Raw genomic sequence first — 21814 nt, forward strand, 5'->3', positions numbered from 1 at the left:
AATAATCAACAATACCAACAAAGGTCAATTTCCAAATAATTCCAATGCTAATTATCAAACCAACCGCACGCCCTTTGTTCCAAATTTTAATCCAAATCCCAACTATAATCAACAACTTCTAAGCAATAATCGAGAACTACTACCTGTTGCACAACCTGCGCCAACCATTATGGATAGGACAAATGAGACTTTCTTGGCTTACATGAACCAACAGTCTCAAATTTTAACGTCTATCCAACAATCACTTCAAAGAATTGGCGCAAGAAAAGAGTCGAAGGTGTGTTTCCTGCACAAGCAGTTCCAAACCCTAAACCCGCAAACCACGACCTTTGAACTAACCAATGCCCTCGGTACAAGCACCCCCAACCAAGGTGAGGTGCATGCAATCACTACTCTACGATCTGGAAAAATTGTAGACAATCAGATACGTATGCCAGATGATCAACCAAAGGAAAAAGAGGGTTCCAAGGAATCTAGTTCTAATAATGAACCTACGGAAGAGTTCTCTGATACAACAAAGTCAACACCTCCGAATGTAGGAAACAAGCAAGTAGACCCCTTTGCCAAATTCCGCCCTAAGGCACCGCTTTTCTGCGACGCGGCTTGGCAAAGAATAAACCCGATGACAATTTTCTTTGAAATTCGAGAGACTTTTCAAAATTTAACAATCAACTTACCTTTTCGATGCCTTAAAATTATTACCAAAACATGCAAAATTTCTGAAGATATGTGCACCACAAAAGGAGAACTAATGTTCCTCAACAAGCGTTCCTCACTGAACAGTTTCCCTCCATCACCGAACACAATGGTATAGTAAAATACAAGGACCCTGGTAGACCAACGGTTCCATGCACCTTAGGTGACAAATACACGGCTACTACACTACTAGACCTAGGAGCTAGTGTGAACTTACTTCCATATTATTTATTTAAACAACTAGGTCTTCATGAGCTCAAACCTACCACCATGACTCTACAGTTAGCAGATCATTCCATAAAGTATCCAAAAGGAATCGTGGAAAACATCCTGGTAAAGGTCCAAGATTTCTTCTATCCTGTAGACTTTGTTATTTTGGATACAGAAGTGGCATGTGATTCCATTCCTATCATTTTAGGACGTCCGTTCCTCGCCACTGCTAATGCTCTTATTAACTGTAGAGATGGTTCCATGACCATGTCCTTCGGAAATCTTTCGGTCGAGGTAAATGTGTTCAAGTTGATGAAACAACTTCCAGAGCCTGACATTGATGGTGAGGTTAACAGGGTTGACATCATTCCGCAAGAGTATTTCACAAACTCTTTTCCTGAAGATGAAGTATACCAATTTCTTTTCTTTAGCGAATCTGAGTTTGAGGACGATGATTATACACAAGAAGTAAATGAGTTATTAGAGTCAGTACCATTATTTGACCCTACAATAGTGATGTCAAGTAACTTGAATGATCGTCAATCTGTTTACTGCATGGATGATGACCTTCCTCAAGAATCTTTAATACCCACTTCCACCCCCGATTTAAAACCTCTTCCTTCGAATTAAAATACATACTGACTTTGATCTTCGATGGTCGCCACCCGATTATTATTTCTTCACAATTGACCGATCGGGGAAGCTCGTTTAATTAATGTCATTCAACAACATCGTTCTGCTATTGGATGGTCCCTTGATGACATTAAAGGCATTGAACCTAATGTGTGCACCCATCGCATATACCTGGAAGAAAATGCTAAGACGTCGCGTGAACCACAGCGTCGCCTAAACCCTACAATGAAAGATGTGGTCCGAGAGGAAGTGTTAAAATTACTAGATGCGGGTATTATTTACCCTATCTCTGATAGTGTTTGGGTGAGTCCTGTACACATGGTTCCAAAGAAATCTAGCATTACAGTTGTGCGAACTGATAAAGATGAATGCATTTCCGCTCGTATCCCAGTAAAATGGCGAATATGCATTGACTATCGCAAACTTAATGCCGTCACTTGTAAGGATCACTTTCCACTTTCATTCATCGATCGGATGCTTTCGAACGCGTTAGGCCCGGTCATGCCTATTCTTTGCTTTCTTGATGGTTATTGAGGTTATTTTCAAATAGTCATAGACCCGGCCGATCAAGAAAAGACAACGCTCAATGTCCATTTGGTACATTTGTATATAGGCGAATGCCTTTCGGCCTTTGCAATGCACTGGTACTTTTCAACACCTGCATGCTTCATATTTTCAGATTGATATGGTTGAGCGGTTTATAGAAGTATTCATGGGGCGACTTCTCAATTTATGGAGATTCTTCGATAGTCTGTCTATCAAATCTTGAAAAGGTCTTTACACGTTGTGAAGAGAAAAACCTTGTTCTTAATTGGGAAAAATGTCATTTCATGGTTACTAAAGGAATAGTTTTAGGACATATCGTTTCAAAGGGCCGGAATCGAAGTCGACAAAGCTAAGATAGAAAAAATTGATTCACTTCCTATACCAAAACAGTTCGAGACATTCAAGATTCTTAGGACCGCAGGTTTCTATAGGAGATTTATTCAAGATTTCTCAAAGGTTGCTAGACCTTTAACCAATCTCCCCGCTTAAAGATGCCGCTTTTGATTTCAGTTTCAGGTTGCAAACAAGCCTTTGAGGTATTAAAACCGCGATTAACTACCGCTCCCATAATTCAACCACCGATTGGTCTAAACCTTTTGAATTAATGTGTGTAGCGGCGACTATGCTATTGGAGGTATGTACAGTGGCAACGCCGAGAAGATAAGCCGGTTGTCATTTACTATCGCGAGTAAAACCCTTAATGAAGCTCAACGTAACTATACCACCACCGAGAAAGAGTTTCGCCGTTGTATATCGTTAGATAAGTTTCGTCCTTACCTAGTGGGTTCTCCAACTATTGTCTACACCGACCATCGCGACGCCGTTATCTATTAGCGAAAAAGATGCAAAACAAAGGTTGATCCGATGGATTCTCCTTTTGCAAGAGTTTACTATCGAAATTAGAGATAAAAAGGTAGCGAAAATGTGGTTGCGCAGACCATTTATCAAGACTTGTCGATTGATGTTGATACCGATATCGAACCTATCGTGATTCCTTTCGGATGAACACTTGTATTCTATTTTTTTCGTCCCCTTGGTACGCAGACATAGTAAATTACTTAGTTACGAGGAAGTCCCTTTATCTTGGTCTCAGAATGACCGGAAAAAGTTCTTATCCTTTGTGAAATTTTATTTCGGGATGATCCCTACCTCTTCAAGTATTGTTCAGACCAACTAATCCGCCGTTGCATTCCCGACTGGGAACACAACGATGTGTTATCCTTCTGCCATGAACAATCTTGTGGTGGTCATTTTAGTGATAAGAAAACTGCGGCCAAGGTTCTACAATGTGGTTTTTATTGGCCAACACTGTTTAGAGATGCACATGAGCATTGCAAAGCATGCAATCGCTGCCAGCAGTTAGGTCGCATTACTCAACGCAATATGATGCCCTTAAATCCCATTCTAATTGTGGAAATCTTTGATGTATGGGGCATCGACTTCATGGGTCCATTTCCAAATTCTCATGGCTTCCTATACATACTTGTAGCAGTTGACTATGTGTCAAAATGGATTGAGGCATTGGCATGTCGTGCTAACGATCATAAAACGGTCGTTTTGTTTGTAAAAAAAAATATTTTCTCTCGATTTGGTGTTCCAAAAGCTATAATTAGTGACGGGGGAAAACATTTCTGCAATAAAATTTTTGAATAATTAGTAAAGAAATATGGAGGCACGCACAAAGTGGCAACTCCGTATCATCCTCAAACCAGTGGTCAAGTAGAAGTCTGTAATCGAGAAATAAAATCCATTTTGAAAAAAACTGTCAATCCATCTAGGAAAGACTGGTCTCTACGATTATCTGATGCCTTGTGGGCATACATAACAGCTTTTAAGACACCTATAGGGATGTCTCCGTATCGCCTCGTTTTTGGAAAACCTTGTCATCTGCCGGTTGAACTTGAGCACCGTGCTCTATGGGCCATCAAAAGCCTCAATTATAACACTAATGTGGCAGGTGAAAAGAGAAAATTACAGTTAAATGAGCTTGAGGAAATTCGGAGTGATGCCTATGATCTCTCGAAATCCTATAAAGCCAACATGAAAAGAGTGCATGACAAGCACATATTGCGAAAAGAGTTCAAAGTCGGTCAAAAAGTTTTGATGTACAACTCAAGATTACACATTTTTCCAGGAAAATTAAAAACTTGATGGTCTGGTCCTTTCACTGTCTCTGCTGTCACCCCTTATGGGGCTATCTCTGTGAAAAACGTAAATGATGGTAGCGAATTTCAAGTAAATGGCCAGCGCCTTAAACATTATCATGAGTTGCGCTCTCCAGATGTCGAAGAGACTCTTCTCAATGATCCAGTCTACATAGACTAAAAGATTCGTTGGTGTACTTCTTTCCATGTATTTAAACAGGAAAAGAATGCCATTAGGGTAGCCGGGCCCTCTTCTATTTTCTTTTCTAAAAATCCCTAGAGTGTGTGGTTGCAAGCGCCGGAACCTTAGTCCACAAAAACTCTACTTCAGAACTGAGTATAAATGTCTTCTGATAATCGAGCAAACGTGCCTCCAGGAAAACAATGGGTACGAAAAATTTCAACTCCTTCTTTCTCCTCCCTTTTCTATTCTCTTCCTTGCGAACTCTAACTTATCATTTGGTCCAAATCTCACCCATCTCGAATTGGTAATGGTCGTAGTACTTTTGCTCGAAAAGTTTAATTTGTTTAAAAAGGATGGGGTGGTGTATGAACTGTCAAACTCCTTTCTGTCCAGGTCTTGATCTTTTATCCGAGATGAGCCGGTATAAGGTATATTATTGTCTGACACCAGCTCAACAGGATAAACTTCGTCGTCGTCCCGTTGCTCCAACAGGTTGGGATTCGTCTTGAGGATCTGACGTTAAAAGACTCACATTCGTCTTGAGGATCTGACGTTAAAAGACTCAACATGTATATACTCGTTTTTTTTTTTTTTTTTTAGCACCCAGCATGGTGCCCAAAGAGAGTCGTGATATGTACCATCGGACATTTCCTAGTTCGTACGGGCAATGGATTGCACCAGGCCAACCCTGATCAGTTTTCTATGTGACTGTTTCGGGGCGGTTTGAGGCTATACCATATGTACTAAGGGTAATATTATTATTAGACCATTGCACATTGGTCAGGGATGGTACCGTCCTGAACCCTAGGCCCCCAAACATAAAGGTTAAGCCACAGTCTGGCTGGATTGGGTTCGCCCAGAGCCGACATGAAAGTTGCCTGAGTTAAGCTGTTGTGATGTGTTGTTTTATTTGGACTTTCGGTGTTGTTGACACGTTCTTCTCGAATTGTACATTTGTATATAAAAGTGTAAATAAATAAAAACCAAAGTTAGCTTAAAAAAAAAATGTTTGAATGTGATTTTTTCATATTCTAGTGGATGGCATTTTCAATGCTGATCGTTTCGATATCTCATCCGTTCAATTTGGAGTTGAAACGAATCGAATTTCCACGTTTGAAATTTCGGAACATTTCGGGACATAAGGGGAATTTCTGTAATTCATTTGTACTTGGGCCAAAATTTTGACCCGACCCAAAAATCAAAGATCCGGGTACAAAGCCCATGCGCGAGGCACCCACGCGTCCACCCCCCTCATTTCTTCTTCCACAAAAATCGGATCTTGGTCCCCCCACAATCCACTGGCGACTGCCACCCGGATGAATTCGACCGACCGCATGCGAGCCAAACTCCACCAAACTCAACCCCCTTCCTCCAAAGACCACCTCCTCCACCTCCTCTTGCTATTTGCACCCTCAAAGTTAATCTACACGCGCTATGGCAGCACGAAGGAGAATCACGGTTGAGAGAAATTTCACAAATCTCTACAATTAGGGATGTTTCACCCATTTTCGATGATGAGAAAATTGCTAGTAGAGAGTGGGAATATCTATTGTATCAATTCCAGCTCAATATTCGAAGAATTGGTGTTGAAATTTTACAACAATGGAGGTTTTCGGGTGGCGAATTTTGGATTACGGCGGATGGGTTGGAGCGTGAACTCACGCTAGAGTTGATTTGAATACCGCTAGCAGATTAGATAAATTACGATAGTCCGACCTGTTATTGTCAGAATATCCGACCACGAGGGATTTGATGTTTGACACGCTTCTCGAGGGAGAGTACAACACTGGCTCGAACTGTGTGTACCAGCATTCGCTCAGACGTAACCAATTAGCTGTCACTCAATGGTCGGTGCATACAACGTCATTGGAACTTCAAAGGCGTCGATGTGAACAAGACTTTCTTGCACCTGCTGTGGATCCTACAGGAGAGGAAGAACACTTTCTGTATGGTCCATTTCCTGGGCCATATTCTTACGACCGCGTCAAACAGGTCAGCTCCTCTTGTTGTACTTGTTACTTTCGGCTTATGCTTAACTTAGGGTTCGAGCCGCTACTCCTTTCATTGAAACAAGGTCTTTTCGAGAATTTTGGAATTTTTGAGACTTGTGTTTTAGACCATTGGGACCCAGTAGCTAGAGATGACATTGAGCATGATAACGTACCTCCTCCTCCTTCACCACCATACTGTTTTAATGAAGATACCATGCGCCGAATCAATACTCCTATGGATGCCTTGAGGCACATGAATTCTAGTATGCGCAGGATGTTTCTTCGCCAGGAAGAGATGATTACTTCCAAGAATGACTTCCAGCAAGAAATGAGAAATCGCCAAGGCCAATTCCAGAGAATGATGATGGCAAATCAGCAGCAATTCCAAGATCAGTTGCTACAGTCTATAAGCCACATTCCAGACCAGTCAGCTCAGCCTGAAGTTCGTCGTGGCCGAAGACGTAGAAACCCGGGTTCATCTTCTGCTAACCCGGAGGATTCACAGTAGCTGTTTATTTCCTTTGGTTTAGAAATGACTATGTCATTTATTTCCCTTATGCATTGCATTTTTATTTTTTAGTGCTAAATTATTATATATCGGTTGATTTCTCATAATTTTGTATCTCCAGACGGTTTGAATGAGAAATTATTTATGTTATGCGAATATAGTACTTTCAAAAATATGAGTTTGCTCCTTGATTCATTGGGCCTACTCTCAAAGCCCAACGGTCAGAACCCAACGGACTGATCCAAACGGTCAGATGCCCAACGGTCAGAAATCAAGTTATAAATACAACTCTCCTTTCCACTTTCACTCATTCCCTTCTCTCACTCTTCACAAATTCTTCTTCACAAATTTTCAATTCCTTGAACATAATGAATCAAATAGAGCGATGGGAAAAGGAGCAACGCGAATGGGCTATCACATTAATCGATAATAATGTTGTTTATCATTATTCTCTTGTCACTCATGCATAACATGATCCGAACATCTAGATCTATGTAACCCGTCTTTTTCTGATTTTCATTTTGTATATTAGTATGGTGTGTTAAATAATTCTCACACATTTATGCGGTTACATTATTAAATGGAGAAGTTCCGTATTAAATATTTGTGTATATTAGTTATCTTTTTTTCCTCTCTAAATATATATATATATATATATATATATATATATATATATATATATATATATTATAATAATAATAATAATAATAATAATAATAATAATAATAAAAAAAAAAAATAAAAAATAAAATAAAAATAAAATAAAAAAATAAAAAATAATAATAATAAGTAAATAAATAAACAAACCATAACAAAGAAAGGCCATCCAAAACTCACCAAAATAATTAATGGATACACATGGTGTTCAGAGAAAATCACAAGACGCTTACAAGGTACACATAACACTTGTCACACATGCAGCATTTCGATTGTTCTATCCATATTCTATTACTTGAAGTTATGATCATCATTTCGAAATTACGTGTAAGTTTAACTACCCCGTGAAACTTTTTCTCCGTATTTTCTAAACATTAAACCATCTCATTAATTGTATTTGGATATCGACATGACAAAGACTTCTTGTGGATCCCCTATGATCTTTGTTCATAATCACATGGGTCATTAACTACACTTGGACTCAGATTGGTATAGCCTCATAGATTGGCTATAAATCTCTTCTTTTTAAGCCATTCTTATTCATACAATTTTCACTATCCTTCCCAAGAATGGCTCATCCAAGAAAAATAACGGCAGAGAAAGACTACGAAAACTTTCGAAGAGGGCGGTTTTCTCCTTATTTTGACACGAAATCATCGTCGCGGATGGGCGCCCCTTCTATATCATTCAAAGTTTGGTTATTCGAGAATTGGTTTTGATGTTCTACTAATTTAGCGGATATGAAGATGGAAAATTCTACTTCAATGCCTATGGACAACGATTGGAATTGAATAAGGAAATGATCTCGACATACTTCAAATCCCAATAAAAACCCAGGAGTCCCTTGTTCAAGAGTCATCATTCGATTCCGCAAAAACTTTACTGCGAGCTACCGTATCTCATGGCGACGTCGAAAATAAACATCACATGGTTCTTCAACGCTCTTTGAAACAGAATCAACGTGTTGTGCTCCACTGGTTGGGACATAATGTGGTAGGTACATCACACCAATCAGAAGTCACAAAGCCTCAACTTCACCTACTTTGGATTTTGCAAACTCAAAGAGATGACTTTTGTCTGATCCAACACCTCTGGAACGTAATTGATAAGCACCCAAAAGTGTATTATGAAACCCCATTAAGACATATAAATTTGGTTAATTATGTGTTTAATAATCATGAAATAAATATGTTTTCATACTTTTGCAGGTATTTGCAGTAAACATGGAAATATTGGTTAAACCTGTAATAAAGCACGAGGAACGGCGTATATACGAATTCTCCCAAATCAAATCCACGAAGCATCAAACTTCCAAAGCTCCTACCTCTCGAACCCGGGACTCGAATGCGACACGAGAGATGCTCAGACAATCAGGGCGATGAACTCTACGCATAGGTGGGAAATTGTAACACTGCCCAAAATACCGGACCGCCACTGGACTGCACATGGACCCACTATGCGGGGCCACAAGATTGGATGAGTCATCAATCATGGAGCATGTCAAGACAAAGATAACAAATTATTGGTGCAAAGTTGACACCTTGCATGTAATAAATTAGATTAGGTGTTAATAGTGAAAAAAAGGCAAGGTGTCACTTTATTTTAATGTGGTGGATAAAAATTCATTAATGTGGTTTGATAATTCACGTGGGAGGAAATGAGATTTCTCTCAAATGGAGAAGAAATTAGACAAGGGTGGGGGACACTCCATTTACTCCCTTGACTTATTTTCCTCACATGACATTATTTTAGTTCCTTAGTGAAAATGAGAAGTTAGTTTTTAGTTTTATTAGAAAGCTTGTAATAGTTTTAATGGAGGAACACTTGTTTCTTCTAGAAAATAAATAGAAGTGAGTTTGATTGTTCATCTTTCTCTCTCTCTCTCTCTCTCTCTTTTATGTTTTTCTTAGTTTATAAATCCTTGTCCCAAGGATCATGAGCTAACTTCCCTTTTGGGGAGTTAATCCAACTCATGTGAGGGTAAATCAATTGTTGTTGGTTTGGTAGATTTAGGAAGAACAACTAACTTTACATCCTATCCCAAAATGATAGTTGGTGTAGAGTTTAATTAGGAATCAAGCAATGAGCTTAGAGATAAGTCATTGTTTGGTTTTACTTGCTAGCATGTATGAGCTCTTTAGTGAGCCATGCATGCTAGGGATCAAATCTATTTTTCCGTTAGGGACTTGTCTATGAGTCTAGGAAGAATCAAAACCTTTTTCAAATCAACAACTAATGATAGTTCACATGAGGAGGATTAACTCTCCACCTTCTCTTTCAAATCTCTATTTCGGTATTAAGTACATGTTTTCAACGTAAATGTTTTCTTAATGTTTATGTAGGAATGAAAAATCTAGCATTTATATTATGACCTTACTCCTTAGTTTCCCTTTATTGTAAATTCCAATTTGTAGTTGTTCTAAGCTTTAGTTTAGTTCGAATCTTTATTCCAACTCTACAAAACGAAGATCGTGAGTAAGGAACCTTGATTGCTTTTGCACCAATTTAGAGAGTTCAAAACTCTAAGTAGTGTTAAACAAGCATATATCAGTAATCACCAAGAAAACAAAAAGGTCAGCACCCCTACCCACTTTAGTAACGCAGATTATGATGCGTTGGGGTTATCCAATAATTTCTCCAGAGACACCCCTTCAAAGAGCATATATAAAGGTACTCCAAACAGACTACTCCGTTGGTTTTTGGACCCCTGATACTCTGATAGATGAGCAGAACAACCCAAGCTCAAATTCTGACCATTTATTTGATGAAAATGCCATGCTGAACATTATTAATCCCATGGAAGGCATTAAACTTCTTCATCAGGGTTTGAGGGAACTACACGCTTCGTCGAGAATATCATCATCACAACTTTTCAGGATTTCCAAGATCGTCAAGCAAGCATGATGTTGAGCGAGGGAGGAGATCTTGGAAAATCATTCTCAATCCTTGCAAAATCACGCTCTCCTAATGGAAAATCAAACTGTACTCTCTGCCAGCCAAGGGGACATTCAGATGCAGCTCGACCAACAAATAGAAGACCTAAACAGTCTGGTGCAAAATATGCATCTCCAAGATCAATATAAGAATCCATGATATTACTAAGTCAATAAGTATATAATCATATATGTTATTACGTTTTTCCGTCGTACTATGTATTTTGTCTTATCTTTTTGTCTTCTTTTGTATACAATGCTTAGTAGGATTGTCATCATTTCCGTTCTGACTAATATAATTTTAACATGTGCTACAGGAGGGTCTATTTTCTTACATACTCATTTTTCCATCCAGTTGCCGGTATCGTTACCCATTTCTTTACTTCACCCACCATGGCATCTTTATCAAACATTGCATCTTCATCATCCATGGTACCTCCCAAACTCATTCCTAAGCAATCCTTTCAGTCTATGATGGATTCCAATGCCTATGGCCATCTCTTCCATAATTACATCACAAACATTGGGTGGTCTTCCCTAATTCTTTAACCTGACCAAACTTATTCTCCGAGTTTGGCTGCATACTTTTATGCTAATATGGAAGACACACCAGCATTCAACCATGCGCATGGTTTCTACTTAGACGGGTTCACAATCCGAGTTGGTGACACACCTCATATCTTTTCTGAACAACTTGCCCTATCTTTGGACCTTCCATACCACGAACCCGCTGCATCTTGGTAGTACATCTATCATAATTCTTACCGTTCCTTTCAGTGGCAAGCGTTTCGCGACTCTTATGGTGATAGTCTTGAGATCAAACGAGAAGGAGATGGCCATGTGCCATGGCGCAACATCACCATTCCATTAGCAAGCATGACCATGAACATGGGGACTGCAATGTTATTTGTACTCCTAAACATTATGGGAGATTGGCATTTTTCTCGCCAATGAGAACGCTTATGCGTTGTATTCATTGCACTAGCTCGGGTCATGCATTATTTAACATTTTAGGTTGTGTTATCTCCGGCTGAAACGAGCTCGCGACTTTTCGGGATCGATATACTTTTACCGATCCGCTTGCGGATCATGAAGACACATTTCCCACAGTTTGCAGCCACTTTTCATGACTGGGTCAAGGTAGATTCCATGTGCCCAGCAAACATAATCATTCGCTCATTGAGGTTTCGTCAATGGAAGCGTCCCGTTCGATACCTGAGGCATGTTCGATGTTACCCAAAGGACGAAAAGATGAAGACCAATTTGAGGGAATCGGAGACAAGGAATGGGTAGAAATTTTGGACTATTATCTATTGGTAGCGATGCTAAGGAAATGCATTTCCTTAAAGAGGACGCGCCGACCTTCCGTCTTTGGATGGTAAACTTGAGTTTGCCATTGTACATATATCTAGCTAAACCTTCGTTTGGTGTGCTATTGTTTTTCATGTTTAAATGCGGCTATGGTTTACTATTTAGGGTGCTATGTATCGCGGTGCTATGTTTAGTGTGCTATTGAACATTTTCTTGTTCTTTCTGAATAATATATTATGATCTCCAACCTCTCTGTTCCAGCAATCTAGCCCTAATTTTGCTCACGGTTCTCAGGTACTTTCTCTCTTTAATTATTGATCTTTCGAGGACTAAGCATCATTAAGTTAGGGGGTGCTTTAAACCTGTAGCAAAAATTAGGTATCTTGTAGCCTATATATAGTTTTTATTTTCGTATTAATAATTGTACTTAGTGACAAAGTCTTGTTTCCTTTTCAATCACTACACCATAACTGTATTTTTGTGACAGAGGCTTTTGAGGTTTTGTGACGCCAAAATGGCGTCAGAAAATTTGTGACGGCAATTAGGCGCCAGTATTTGGTTTTTAGCGTCACAATAAATCAAAAGGTTATTTTATTTTTTTAAGAAAATTCTAGAAAAAATTAGTGACGGCATATAGGTGAAATGTTAGTTAATAAAAATTGAAATCGCCAAGACGTGTTCGGCACAAGCGTCAAACTCGAAAAGACATCGGGTTTCTTTCGATCTCAACTCTCTCTGAAGAAGCGAAACCCTCCACCCAATTCGCCATCAGATTCAGAAACGATAACCCCACTCTCTCTCTACTCTCTTTGATCAAAACAAATCATCTAACCACATCCTCTCCTCTCCTTCTCATATCTTCAAACCCCATTTCTATCGCTCTTGCCATTTCGATTGAATTTTAGTTTTTCCAAATTTCAAATTATTATTATTATTATTATTATTTGAAGGTTGCGTTGTTTTCACGGAGAAGAAGCCGCCTTCTATAAATAAATAGAGTTTGTATCTTGAGTCGATTTGAAAACAAAAGAATAATAATGAGGAAAGCAAGGGGGGCAAAAAGGAAAGCAGCAGCAGCAGAAGTAGTAGTATTGGTAGAGAATAATAATAAGAAGAAGGTTAAGGTGGCTGAACAAGATCCACCGGAAGAACAAAATTTGGTTCAAGTAGGCGTAAAGCGTGTTAAGGCTCCTACTACTCCCGACGAATTCTTCCAAGAGAAACGTAACATGGTATAATAATTTTCTTTAATATTCAATTTTATTGACTGTAATTAGGGTTTTTAGTGTTTCTCTTGGAAATGTGAGACGTTTCAGATTCACAAATACCCACGTTTTTATATTGAAATTCATCTAATCGAATCCTCGGTTTTCATTTTGCGGGGAAGATTTATGGAGAGTTGTTTTCATTTTTATATATATATATATATATATATATATATATATATATATATATATATATATATATTTTGGATTAGTTTCTATTATTTATTTTGCCTTAATAACTGCACAACAACAATTTTCTTAACGCTTATAAAAACATATTTCGTTCAGGATGCCTTTGAAGAGAATGGAGTGCTTCATGGCAACAAAGTTTATCTTTTCAGTTGTACTGAGTGTAAGTTTTCATGTCTTTCCGGATCTACTTAGGTTTTGTCCCAACTTATCTATATGCATTTTTAATATGCACATCGATATCTATCTATCGTAAATACCTTCATTATTATATCATACTAATGGTCTCCTGTTTCTGTTTTTCAGCTTAATGGGTACCTGTGAACGGTGAAAATAAAGTAATATGCATCCCTGTGGTGGTGGCAGTAAGTTCCCTTTGCAAACATTCTTTTTATGGACATCATTGAGTTAACTCCTCGTTTTGGAATTATGTGAGTGTTTCATAGGACAATTGATGTTTGCGGTTTTCTCTTTTGTTGCTTATAATAGACTTTCGGAAATTGTGATGGGACTGGTATTACTTGATCATTGCGGAATTATTAGTGAAACGCTTATAATTTCTAATACAAACGGGTAAACTTATAATAGTAAAGATGCGCTTAAAATAGTATTATGTGTTTCTATTTTGGCATTAAAGAACAACTCAAATGATTTTTGATAATGAATATGGAAATAAATAAGGCAACTTGATATCTGCTTATGAATAAACTTATAAGTCTGGAGATGATTTAATCGTCATTATGTAGCTTGTAAGTATTAGCATACTCATAAATGCATTTATAAGACCTAAAATGAAAAAAGAGGGAGGTGGCATTTACTGATAAGTATTGGCCTGTTTACTTATATAGATTTGGAATATAGTTTGTCTTCAAAATTCCAATAATGCGTTTTCTTGTTTGTTTTGACGTTAGATCTCTATAGCTTAAGCAAGCTGAAGTAGAAGCTTGCAAAATGACTTATCTGCATGATCACTTCAGTACCATTTCTAACTTGGAACTGTAGACATTTAACAGCATTAATCGCAGAACTTCCTATTGCACAATAACTCTTGTGAGCACAAGAAGCTTGTGTGCTACTTTTGGGGATATCATATAGACAATAACCGTAGCTGATAACTTTTATCTTTTAACATACACTGGTTTTACTTGTTCCACTCATTCAATAAATATGTAGTAGTGTAGGATCACATAAAAAAGCGTTCCAGCTAATATACGTTTTGTATCTCATGCAATGTTTCATTTACCTCTATTTGACAGATTGTGTCTCCTTTCCCGCCTTCCGATAAGATCGGTATTAATTCGGTTCAAAAGGAGGCCGAGGAAATACTTCCCATGAAGAAAATGAAAATGGATTGGGTTCCATACATCCCACTAGCATATAGGTATTCTCTCCTAACTTTTTGTTGTTTTATTAGACCTTAATTATCATTTCTTGAAATTGCTATTCTATCTCTTAATTTGTTTTCGAATTGTTCTTGAAGTTTACAATACTCTATAGTCTATCCTTCCAGTACATATATTTATATGTTGTTTCAATTGATTTTTCATACATGGATAGCCAAGTGGATAGATTGAAGTCTCGGATTTTTATCTTAAGTTGCACTCAAAGAAGGTACTACGGTCTTCATTTTTCCCAGCCATAGATTTTGTATTCCTGGGCTATCAGTTATCAATTTAGTAATGTACATATGATTAAGATCAAGTAAGTTGACTATTTCTTGTGATATTTTGTCGCTCATATGGCTCATAGTTCCTAAAGTTAATTATTTGTGTTTTAAGTTCATAATCTGGTGAGGGGGAATGCTGATTTTATTGGCAAGACTGAATACTAAGTGCGAATTGCACTAGAATTTTTGATTTCTAAAGCTGGATGTCAAGCCAAATAAAACATGAGAAAGGGTTCTGAACCCATTTTCATGCTGTTTATTTTTCTAAAGCTACAATATTTTAGCTTAAAAAAGGATTCCAAGTAAAGGGCCTACATGCTTTTCTCCTCAATTTCTTGATGACACTTTTTATATTGCTAGTGCTCATTCCACATAACGCACACCATTGGATGTTTGTTTCTCTATATTGCGTCTTTTTTCTGGTTGAGACAAGTTTGGCTAACACACAAGCTGGTAAGAGCTACGCATGGAGTAAATTGTTATTTTCAAATTACTTAGATGTGAATTAAGGAAGTTACCTGTTTACTGCTTGGGGTGTCATCCTTGTGCTACTATTGAAACAAAATCCATCGACATCTGTTTCTTGCATATCCGCGCCTCTCACTATCTTTGGAGTTATACTGAGCTATGAGCTATCAAAGCAAGATGCTGTCTCCTTTCAATAGTTTTGGTCCTCCATTTTACTGGACCCTGCCTTGTTTCATTCGGTCACTAATTTTGAATCAGTATGGACTTGGATTTCAAACTGGGGCCTGCAACTTCAATTAGTGTTCAATCTACGTCAGTGGCTGATCAGTTTGTTACTAGGTATGATAATGTTGTTTATAGCTATATAGTTTGAGCAGTTAAATAGTAAATTATGAATATGTATTTTTATTTGTATTTTTTGCTTGTACAGTGAAGCAAAGGACAACTTTCCTTTGACTGCCTCACCTCGTGGAGATTCTATTGAGAGTAGTGGTAGACCTAGAGCAGCCTTGGTTCGTGACATAAATACTACTGATAACCTCTTGCTTTTTGATGGTGAAAATGATACTGTCGAGGGGGAGAGAAACTCCAAACCTTGTAGTAGAAGTAACATTGCTCAATCTGAACAAGTATCCCAGATGGATGGCTATCGTAATGTACAGGAGCCAGAAGACACGGGGATGTTGTGGTTTGTGGTGAAAAATCAGGCGTATGCTCGGAGAAATAGGTCAAGATCTAGCCGTGATAGTGTTCGTGGATGCTCCACTGATTTTACTTCAGTTTCTGACCGTAATGGCTCTTCAGTTTTGCGTTCTCGCCCTGCATCTAGGTGTGCCTGCTGGTGCCATGGACCTGCTGGTGCTTGCTGCTGCTGCCATGGACTTGCTGATGCTTGCTGCTGCTGCTGCCATGGACTTGCTGGTGCTTGCTGCTGCTGCTGCGCTGGTGGAGGACTTGTCAGCACCTACCGATCTGCTTGTGATAAATATCTTGCAAAACTTTTAAGTAAGAACACAAGTGGAGCACTTGAAAGGCCAAATGGCTGGATTGCACATCCCTCTGCAGTGTACTGAATTTCCCCCATCTCTAGGGCCAAGGCAGTGAAAAACAAAGCTGGACTGGAAGGGATGCAGAGTTCACACTTGAGGTACATAATACCTTTTACGTGAATGTGATATATATGATCCTAGTTTGAACCATGGTTCATGCACACAACTCACTCCTATTAAAAGAGATTCTTATCCCAGAAAAGGTGTAGCATGTCTCTCTTATATATCTGTAGGTATCGTATTGACAAAAGAGAGATGTATCTGACTAATATTTAGGATGTTTTGAACCATGATTTGAACGTGTACAAAAAATATGGAGAATCTTAACAACATGAGTATAAGGTATTATATTTCATTTGTAGGGATGCAGCTGCTCTCTCACAATTTTGGGCTTGGCTGGAAGAGGAAAGCCATAAAAAGACTGCTATTGAAGTTGATACTATCCACCGAGCAAGGAGTTTGATACTAAACTCCGGGATGAGGAAGCTAGAAGGTATGTAATAATTAATTTATTTCAGCTTATGTCATTCTTTTGTTCTGGAAATGAAAATGAAAAGGAATATGAAAAGGTAGAGTCCTCTATAGATGGTTTTAGATGGTAGCTAGAAGCTCTTACGCCTGTTTTGAATATGAAAATGAAAAGGAAGATCCGAACACTAACTGGAGGACTCGCAACCTCTTCCACAAAAGGCACAAAGTGTTACTATTTTCTTTCTATCATGCAATTATTTTTCTACCACCATCTTGAATTGACGATATATTTATGCAGGCAAAGAGCAACTGTTAAAGGCCGTGAATCCGAATATGGGAGGAGGGATTCGAGAAACTCCAACGCCTGCAGCCAGATCCAAATGTGAATCCGAGTTACAAATCTCATTACAAGTATGTCCATGTCTTCATACTTGTTATTAGAGTTGGCCCTTTTTTATATTTTGTTTATCAATTTGATTGAAGTCTTAGCCTTATTTTACCTTTCCTTTACCTCTCTCTTGACTTCTATGGCATTTTCAGAAGCGTGAGCCACAGATCAAACCCAAAAGCAACGGTGAAATACAATCCACAAGAGGATCTTTGGATCCGGCTTTCCCATTGATCCTCCCGAGAGGGCGAAGTGCGCGTATGGATCTTCATGGAACAAAAAGGGGATGGAGAGTGGACATGTGGGTTTAAGGACTCAGAGATCATACATGCCCATGCCCAATGTGGCTTAATGTAAAGTTGTTATGGGAAATTTGTAATGGTCGCTCCAGCTAATTGTGGCTTAATGTAAATGAAGAAATGCTGCTGCGTACATATTGGTCTGTGTTTTAGATGATGAGATTCCTCTCTTGTACAATTAAATTGGAGGGGAAGGTGGGATAAGGTAAATATTAGGATGGAAACCAAAAACAAATATTATTTTTTTTCAAATATATAATAATTTGACGCCCGACGTCGGTAAAGCCTAAAAAAAAATGCAAATTTATAATTCGACGTGATGCGAGGTGTTAATTTGTTTTGGCGCCAAGTTATAGCGCCAGTTTTTGGAGAGATTCGAAAGTTCAATAGTGACGGTGTATAGGCGTTAGTAATGCACGTTTAGTGACGGTCTGGTCGCCGAAGAATTCATATTTAGTGACGGGCGATAGGCGTTAGTAATGCACGTTTAGTGACGTCACATGCGTCGATAATTCATATTTAGTGACGGGTAGATAGGCGTTAGTAATGCATATTTAGTGACGGGCTGCATAAAGTCGATAGAAATTAGCAATTGTGACGGCACCTTGGCGTCACAAATAATTCTGACACCAATAGAGACGCCTAAATTCCAACGCCTTGGAGGCGTCACAAAAAATAATTCTGACGCCTCCCAGCCGTCACAAAAGTGCTGTTCTGTTGTAGTGAATGATGAAAATTGTCTAGAAATCTCACATTAGTATCCGAATTAGGATTTGTTTTAAGAAACTTTAGATAATATGCATGCAATAGTTTATACATCTTTTCATGAATATTCATGTACTGAGTATCATCGATTGTACATAACAGTAAGTTTCTGGAACCAACGGTTAGTTACTTAAACTATAAATCCTGTGAGACTCTAACCAAAAGCCATGACATGAGTGATTTGTGTGTGATGACACAGAGGAGTGGTTTTTCCGATTAGAGGAAATCACGCATCTACTTACTTGATCACCATCCGAACTCTAAGCGAGAATTTAGGCCTTCTTTGGATCGACATAGCTAAAAATTCTTACCTGTTATAAATATTACAACTAGTCACTCCACTGAACCTTTCATCAAACCTTTCACTTTCACCACAAAAATTCCTTACCCATCTATTAAACCAAATAAAAGAACCTACCTAAGTGATGAGTATGAGAAATAGGATGAAATGTGGAAGAATAAAGAGAAAGACTTGTCCTAAATATAAGTCAGTTACTTGCTTCAGGAAAGGAAAATAGAATCATGTTCTTAAGCCATATATATAAATATAAATATATATTAAAAAAAAATGAAAAAAAAAAATCCTTAGTATCCAGAGGCTTAAGAACAAGGTTGGAAAAACTCAGTTAGAAGAAGGAAAGGAAACAAGGATTTCTCTAGTGTAAATATATGAAGACCCTATTCTCTCATACTCGTAAATTTTGATTATCCATTTCCATTTTCTTGTACACTATCACCTAAGCCCCACAATACCTAATAAATAACTCTAGCTCAATTAGGAGTAGGGTGGTGTGATAATAAGTAGTAGACGTGATTGATCGACATCGGCTCCTCTGACTGTCATTGAGATGTAAGGAAACGTCGCCCACCGCACATTGGAGTTAACAAAACCACGAGTGGTAAAATTTTGAGTGGAATTGTATTTTCGACACATACCGCGTGAGAACCCATTTAGGATGCGCTCTCAAGGGATCCGAAACAACCCTGCTAGTATATTTCAATGAAAAGTTCACTACATGAATAATCATATGTAGATGTTTTAATTATTGAATACATATTAACTTGAGTTTCAAAGAAATCAATCCTCGTTCCCTGCTAAGGAGATGTATGGATATCTGAGATTAATTTAGGAAACGAAGTTTACATCCGAAGTCGTTGTAGTATAAATGAAGTTTGTGAGTATCTTTTCTGGAAAACTCTCACGAGGCTATAACTCGTCCACTAGGGAATTCCTAGTGGTTTAAGGCCTTGTTGCATATGGTCAATGCAACCGCACTCTGCGAAACGAGAATTAGTTTAGGACTACACATTTTTGGCCACTTATCTATTTTAGTGTCTCTTCTTTGCTTGAGGACAAGCAAAGTGCTGTTTGGGGGTAGTGTGATAAGCACCCAAAAGTGTATTATGAAACCCCATTGAGACATATAAATTTGGTTAATTATGTGCTTAATAATCATGAAATAAATATGTTTTCATACTTTTGCAGGTATTTGCAGTAAACATGGAAATATTGGTTAAACCTGAAATAAAACATGAGGAACGGCGTATATACGAATTCTCCCAAATCCACACAGAAGCATCAAACTTCCAAAGCTCCTACCTCTAGAACCAGGACTCCGAATGCGACAAGAGAGCTGCTCAGACAATTAGGGCGATGAACTCTATGCATAGGCGGGAAGTTGTAACACTGCCCAAAATACCGGACCGCCACTGGACTGCACATGGACCCACTATGCGGGGCCACAAGATTGGATGAGTCATCAATCATGGAGCATGTCAAGACAAAAATAACAAATTATTGGTGCAAAGTTGACACCTTGCATGTAAAAAATTAGATTAGGTGTTAATAGTGAAAAAAAGGCAAGGTGTCACTTTGTTTTAATGTGGTGGATAAAAATGAATTAATGTGGTTTGATAATTCACGTGGGAGGAAATGAGATTTCTCTCAAACGGAGAAGAAATTAGACAAGGGTGGGGGATACTCCATTTACTCCCTTGACTTATTTTCCTCACATGACATTATTTTAGTTCCTTAGTGAAAAAAATCATAAGTTAGTTTTTAGTTTTTATTAGAAAGCTTGTAATAGTTTTAATGGAGGAAACACTTGTTTCTTCTAGAAAATAAATAGAAGTGAGTTTGATTGTTTAGCTTTCTCCTCTCTCTCTCTCTTTTGTGTTTTTTTTTTTTAGTTTATAAATCCTTGTCCCAAGGATCATGAGATAACTTTCCCTTTGGGGAGTTAATCCAACTCATGTGAGGGTAAATCAATTTTTGTTGGTTTGATAGGTTGTTAGGAAGAACAACTAGCTCTACACTCTATCCCAAAATGATAGTTGGTGTAGTGTCTAGTTAGGAATCAAGGCAATGAGCTTAGAGATAAGTCATTGTTTAGTTCCACTTGCTAGCATGTGTGAGCTCTTAAGTGAGCCATACATGCTAGGGATCAAGTCTTTTCTTCCATTAGGGGCTTGTCTATGAGTCTAGGAAGGATCAAATAACTTTTTTCAAATCAACAACTAATGATAGTTCACATGAGGAGGATTAACTCTCCACCTTTTCTTTCAAATCTCTACTTTGGTATTAAGTGCATGTTTTCAACGTTAATGTTTTTCTTAATGTTTGTGTAGGAAGGAAAACCTAGCATTAATAATTAATCCTTACTCCTTAGTTCCCTTTATTGTAACATCCAATTTGTAGTTGTTCTAAACTTTAGGTAGTTCAAATCCTTATTCCAACTCTACGAAACGAAGATCGTGAGTAAGGAACCTTGAGTGCTTTTGCATCAATTTAGAGAGTTCAAAACTCTAAGTAGTAGTAACAAGCATATATCACATATCATTCTTGCGCTTATTGCGCTTATTGTTATATTGGCAAAATACTGCTTCAGTAATTCAGTTATGTTTTTTCTCAAGATTTTACAATTTAGCAACACTAAAAGAGCCATTTACATTGTTACTGCCTGCCAAAATTAGCTCATAATATTTGAAAGATACGACAATGAGTCCATAGCCTCATTGTTACAATTTACTGGAATTGGTAAAACACGTTAGCTACAAACTGATCGAATCCCTAAAATTGTTATGATGCATCTTAAGTTAAACAAAGTTTGGAGTGGACGCGGCAACAAAACATGGATCGACTTTGAGTAAAGGAGTTTTATTTTGGAGTCTCAATAGACCTCCTTTTATTAAGTCATTAGAATGTCCTCACTGGAATTACTACAGATTTATTATAAATTATGTTATTAGAGTCTGTTGTTCCCATCTTCAGAGCTGGATTCTTTATAGTATATTATTAATAAAATATCCTACTTGCATACAAAAAAAAAAAAGTTAAACGAAGTTTGGTTATTTCCCCCTTCACACTTGCATTTCTTTCGTCTCTTGCAGAAAATTTTTCGGGACAATCTCCTACTGTAAACTTCGATCTCTACAATCTCC

The 21814-nt window shown here is 38.0% G+C and overlaps 1 protein-coding gene and 1 long non-coding RNA gene across 2 annotated transcripts; both read left to right on the forward strand.

Moving 5' to 3' along the window:
• Positions 1-13309: 13309 nt before the first annotated feature.
• On the forward strand, positions 13310-14652 carry LOC147473712 (uncharacterized). Its single transcript, XR_015210343.1, has 3 exons — positions 13310-13430; positions 13574-13632; positions 14524-14652. It is a non-coding gene; the product is annotated as an uncharacterized LOC147473712 (long non-coding RNA).
• Positions 14653-14817: 165 nt separating this feature from the next.
• On the forward strand, positions 14818-16877 carry LOC147473713 (chromatin modification-related protein EAF1 B-like). The gene is made up of 4 exons (XM_086587164.1): positions 14818-14878; positions 15660-15740; positions 15832-16548; positions 16813-16877. The coding sequence occupies exons 2-3, from the start codon at positions 15661-15663 to the stop codon at positions 16472-16474; spliced, it is 723 nt and encodes a 240-aa protein (XP_086443290.1). The 5' UTR covers positions 14818-14878; position 15660; the 3' UTR covers positions 16475-16548; positions 16813-16877.
• The last annotated feature ends 4937 nt before the right edge of the window (positions 16878-21814 follow it).

Source organism: Coptis chinensis, unplaced genomic scaffold (genome assembly GCF_015680905.1).
Source record: "Coptis chinensis isolate HL-2020 unplaced genomic scaffold, ASM1568090v1 utg1955_pilon_pilon, whole genome shotgun sequence".
In the NCBI taxonomy this organism is placed as follows: domain Eukaryota; kingdom Viridiplantae; phylum Streptophyta; class Magnoliopsida; order Ranunculales; family Ranunculaceae; genus Coptis; species Coptis chinensis.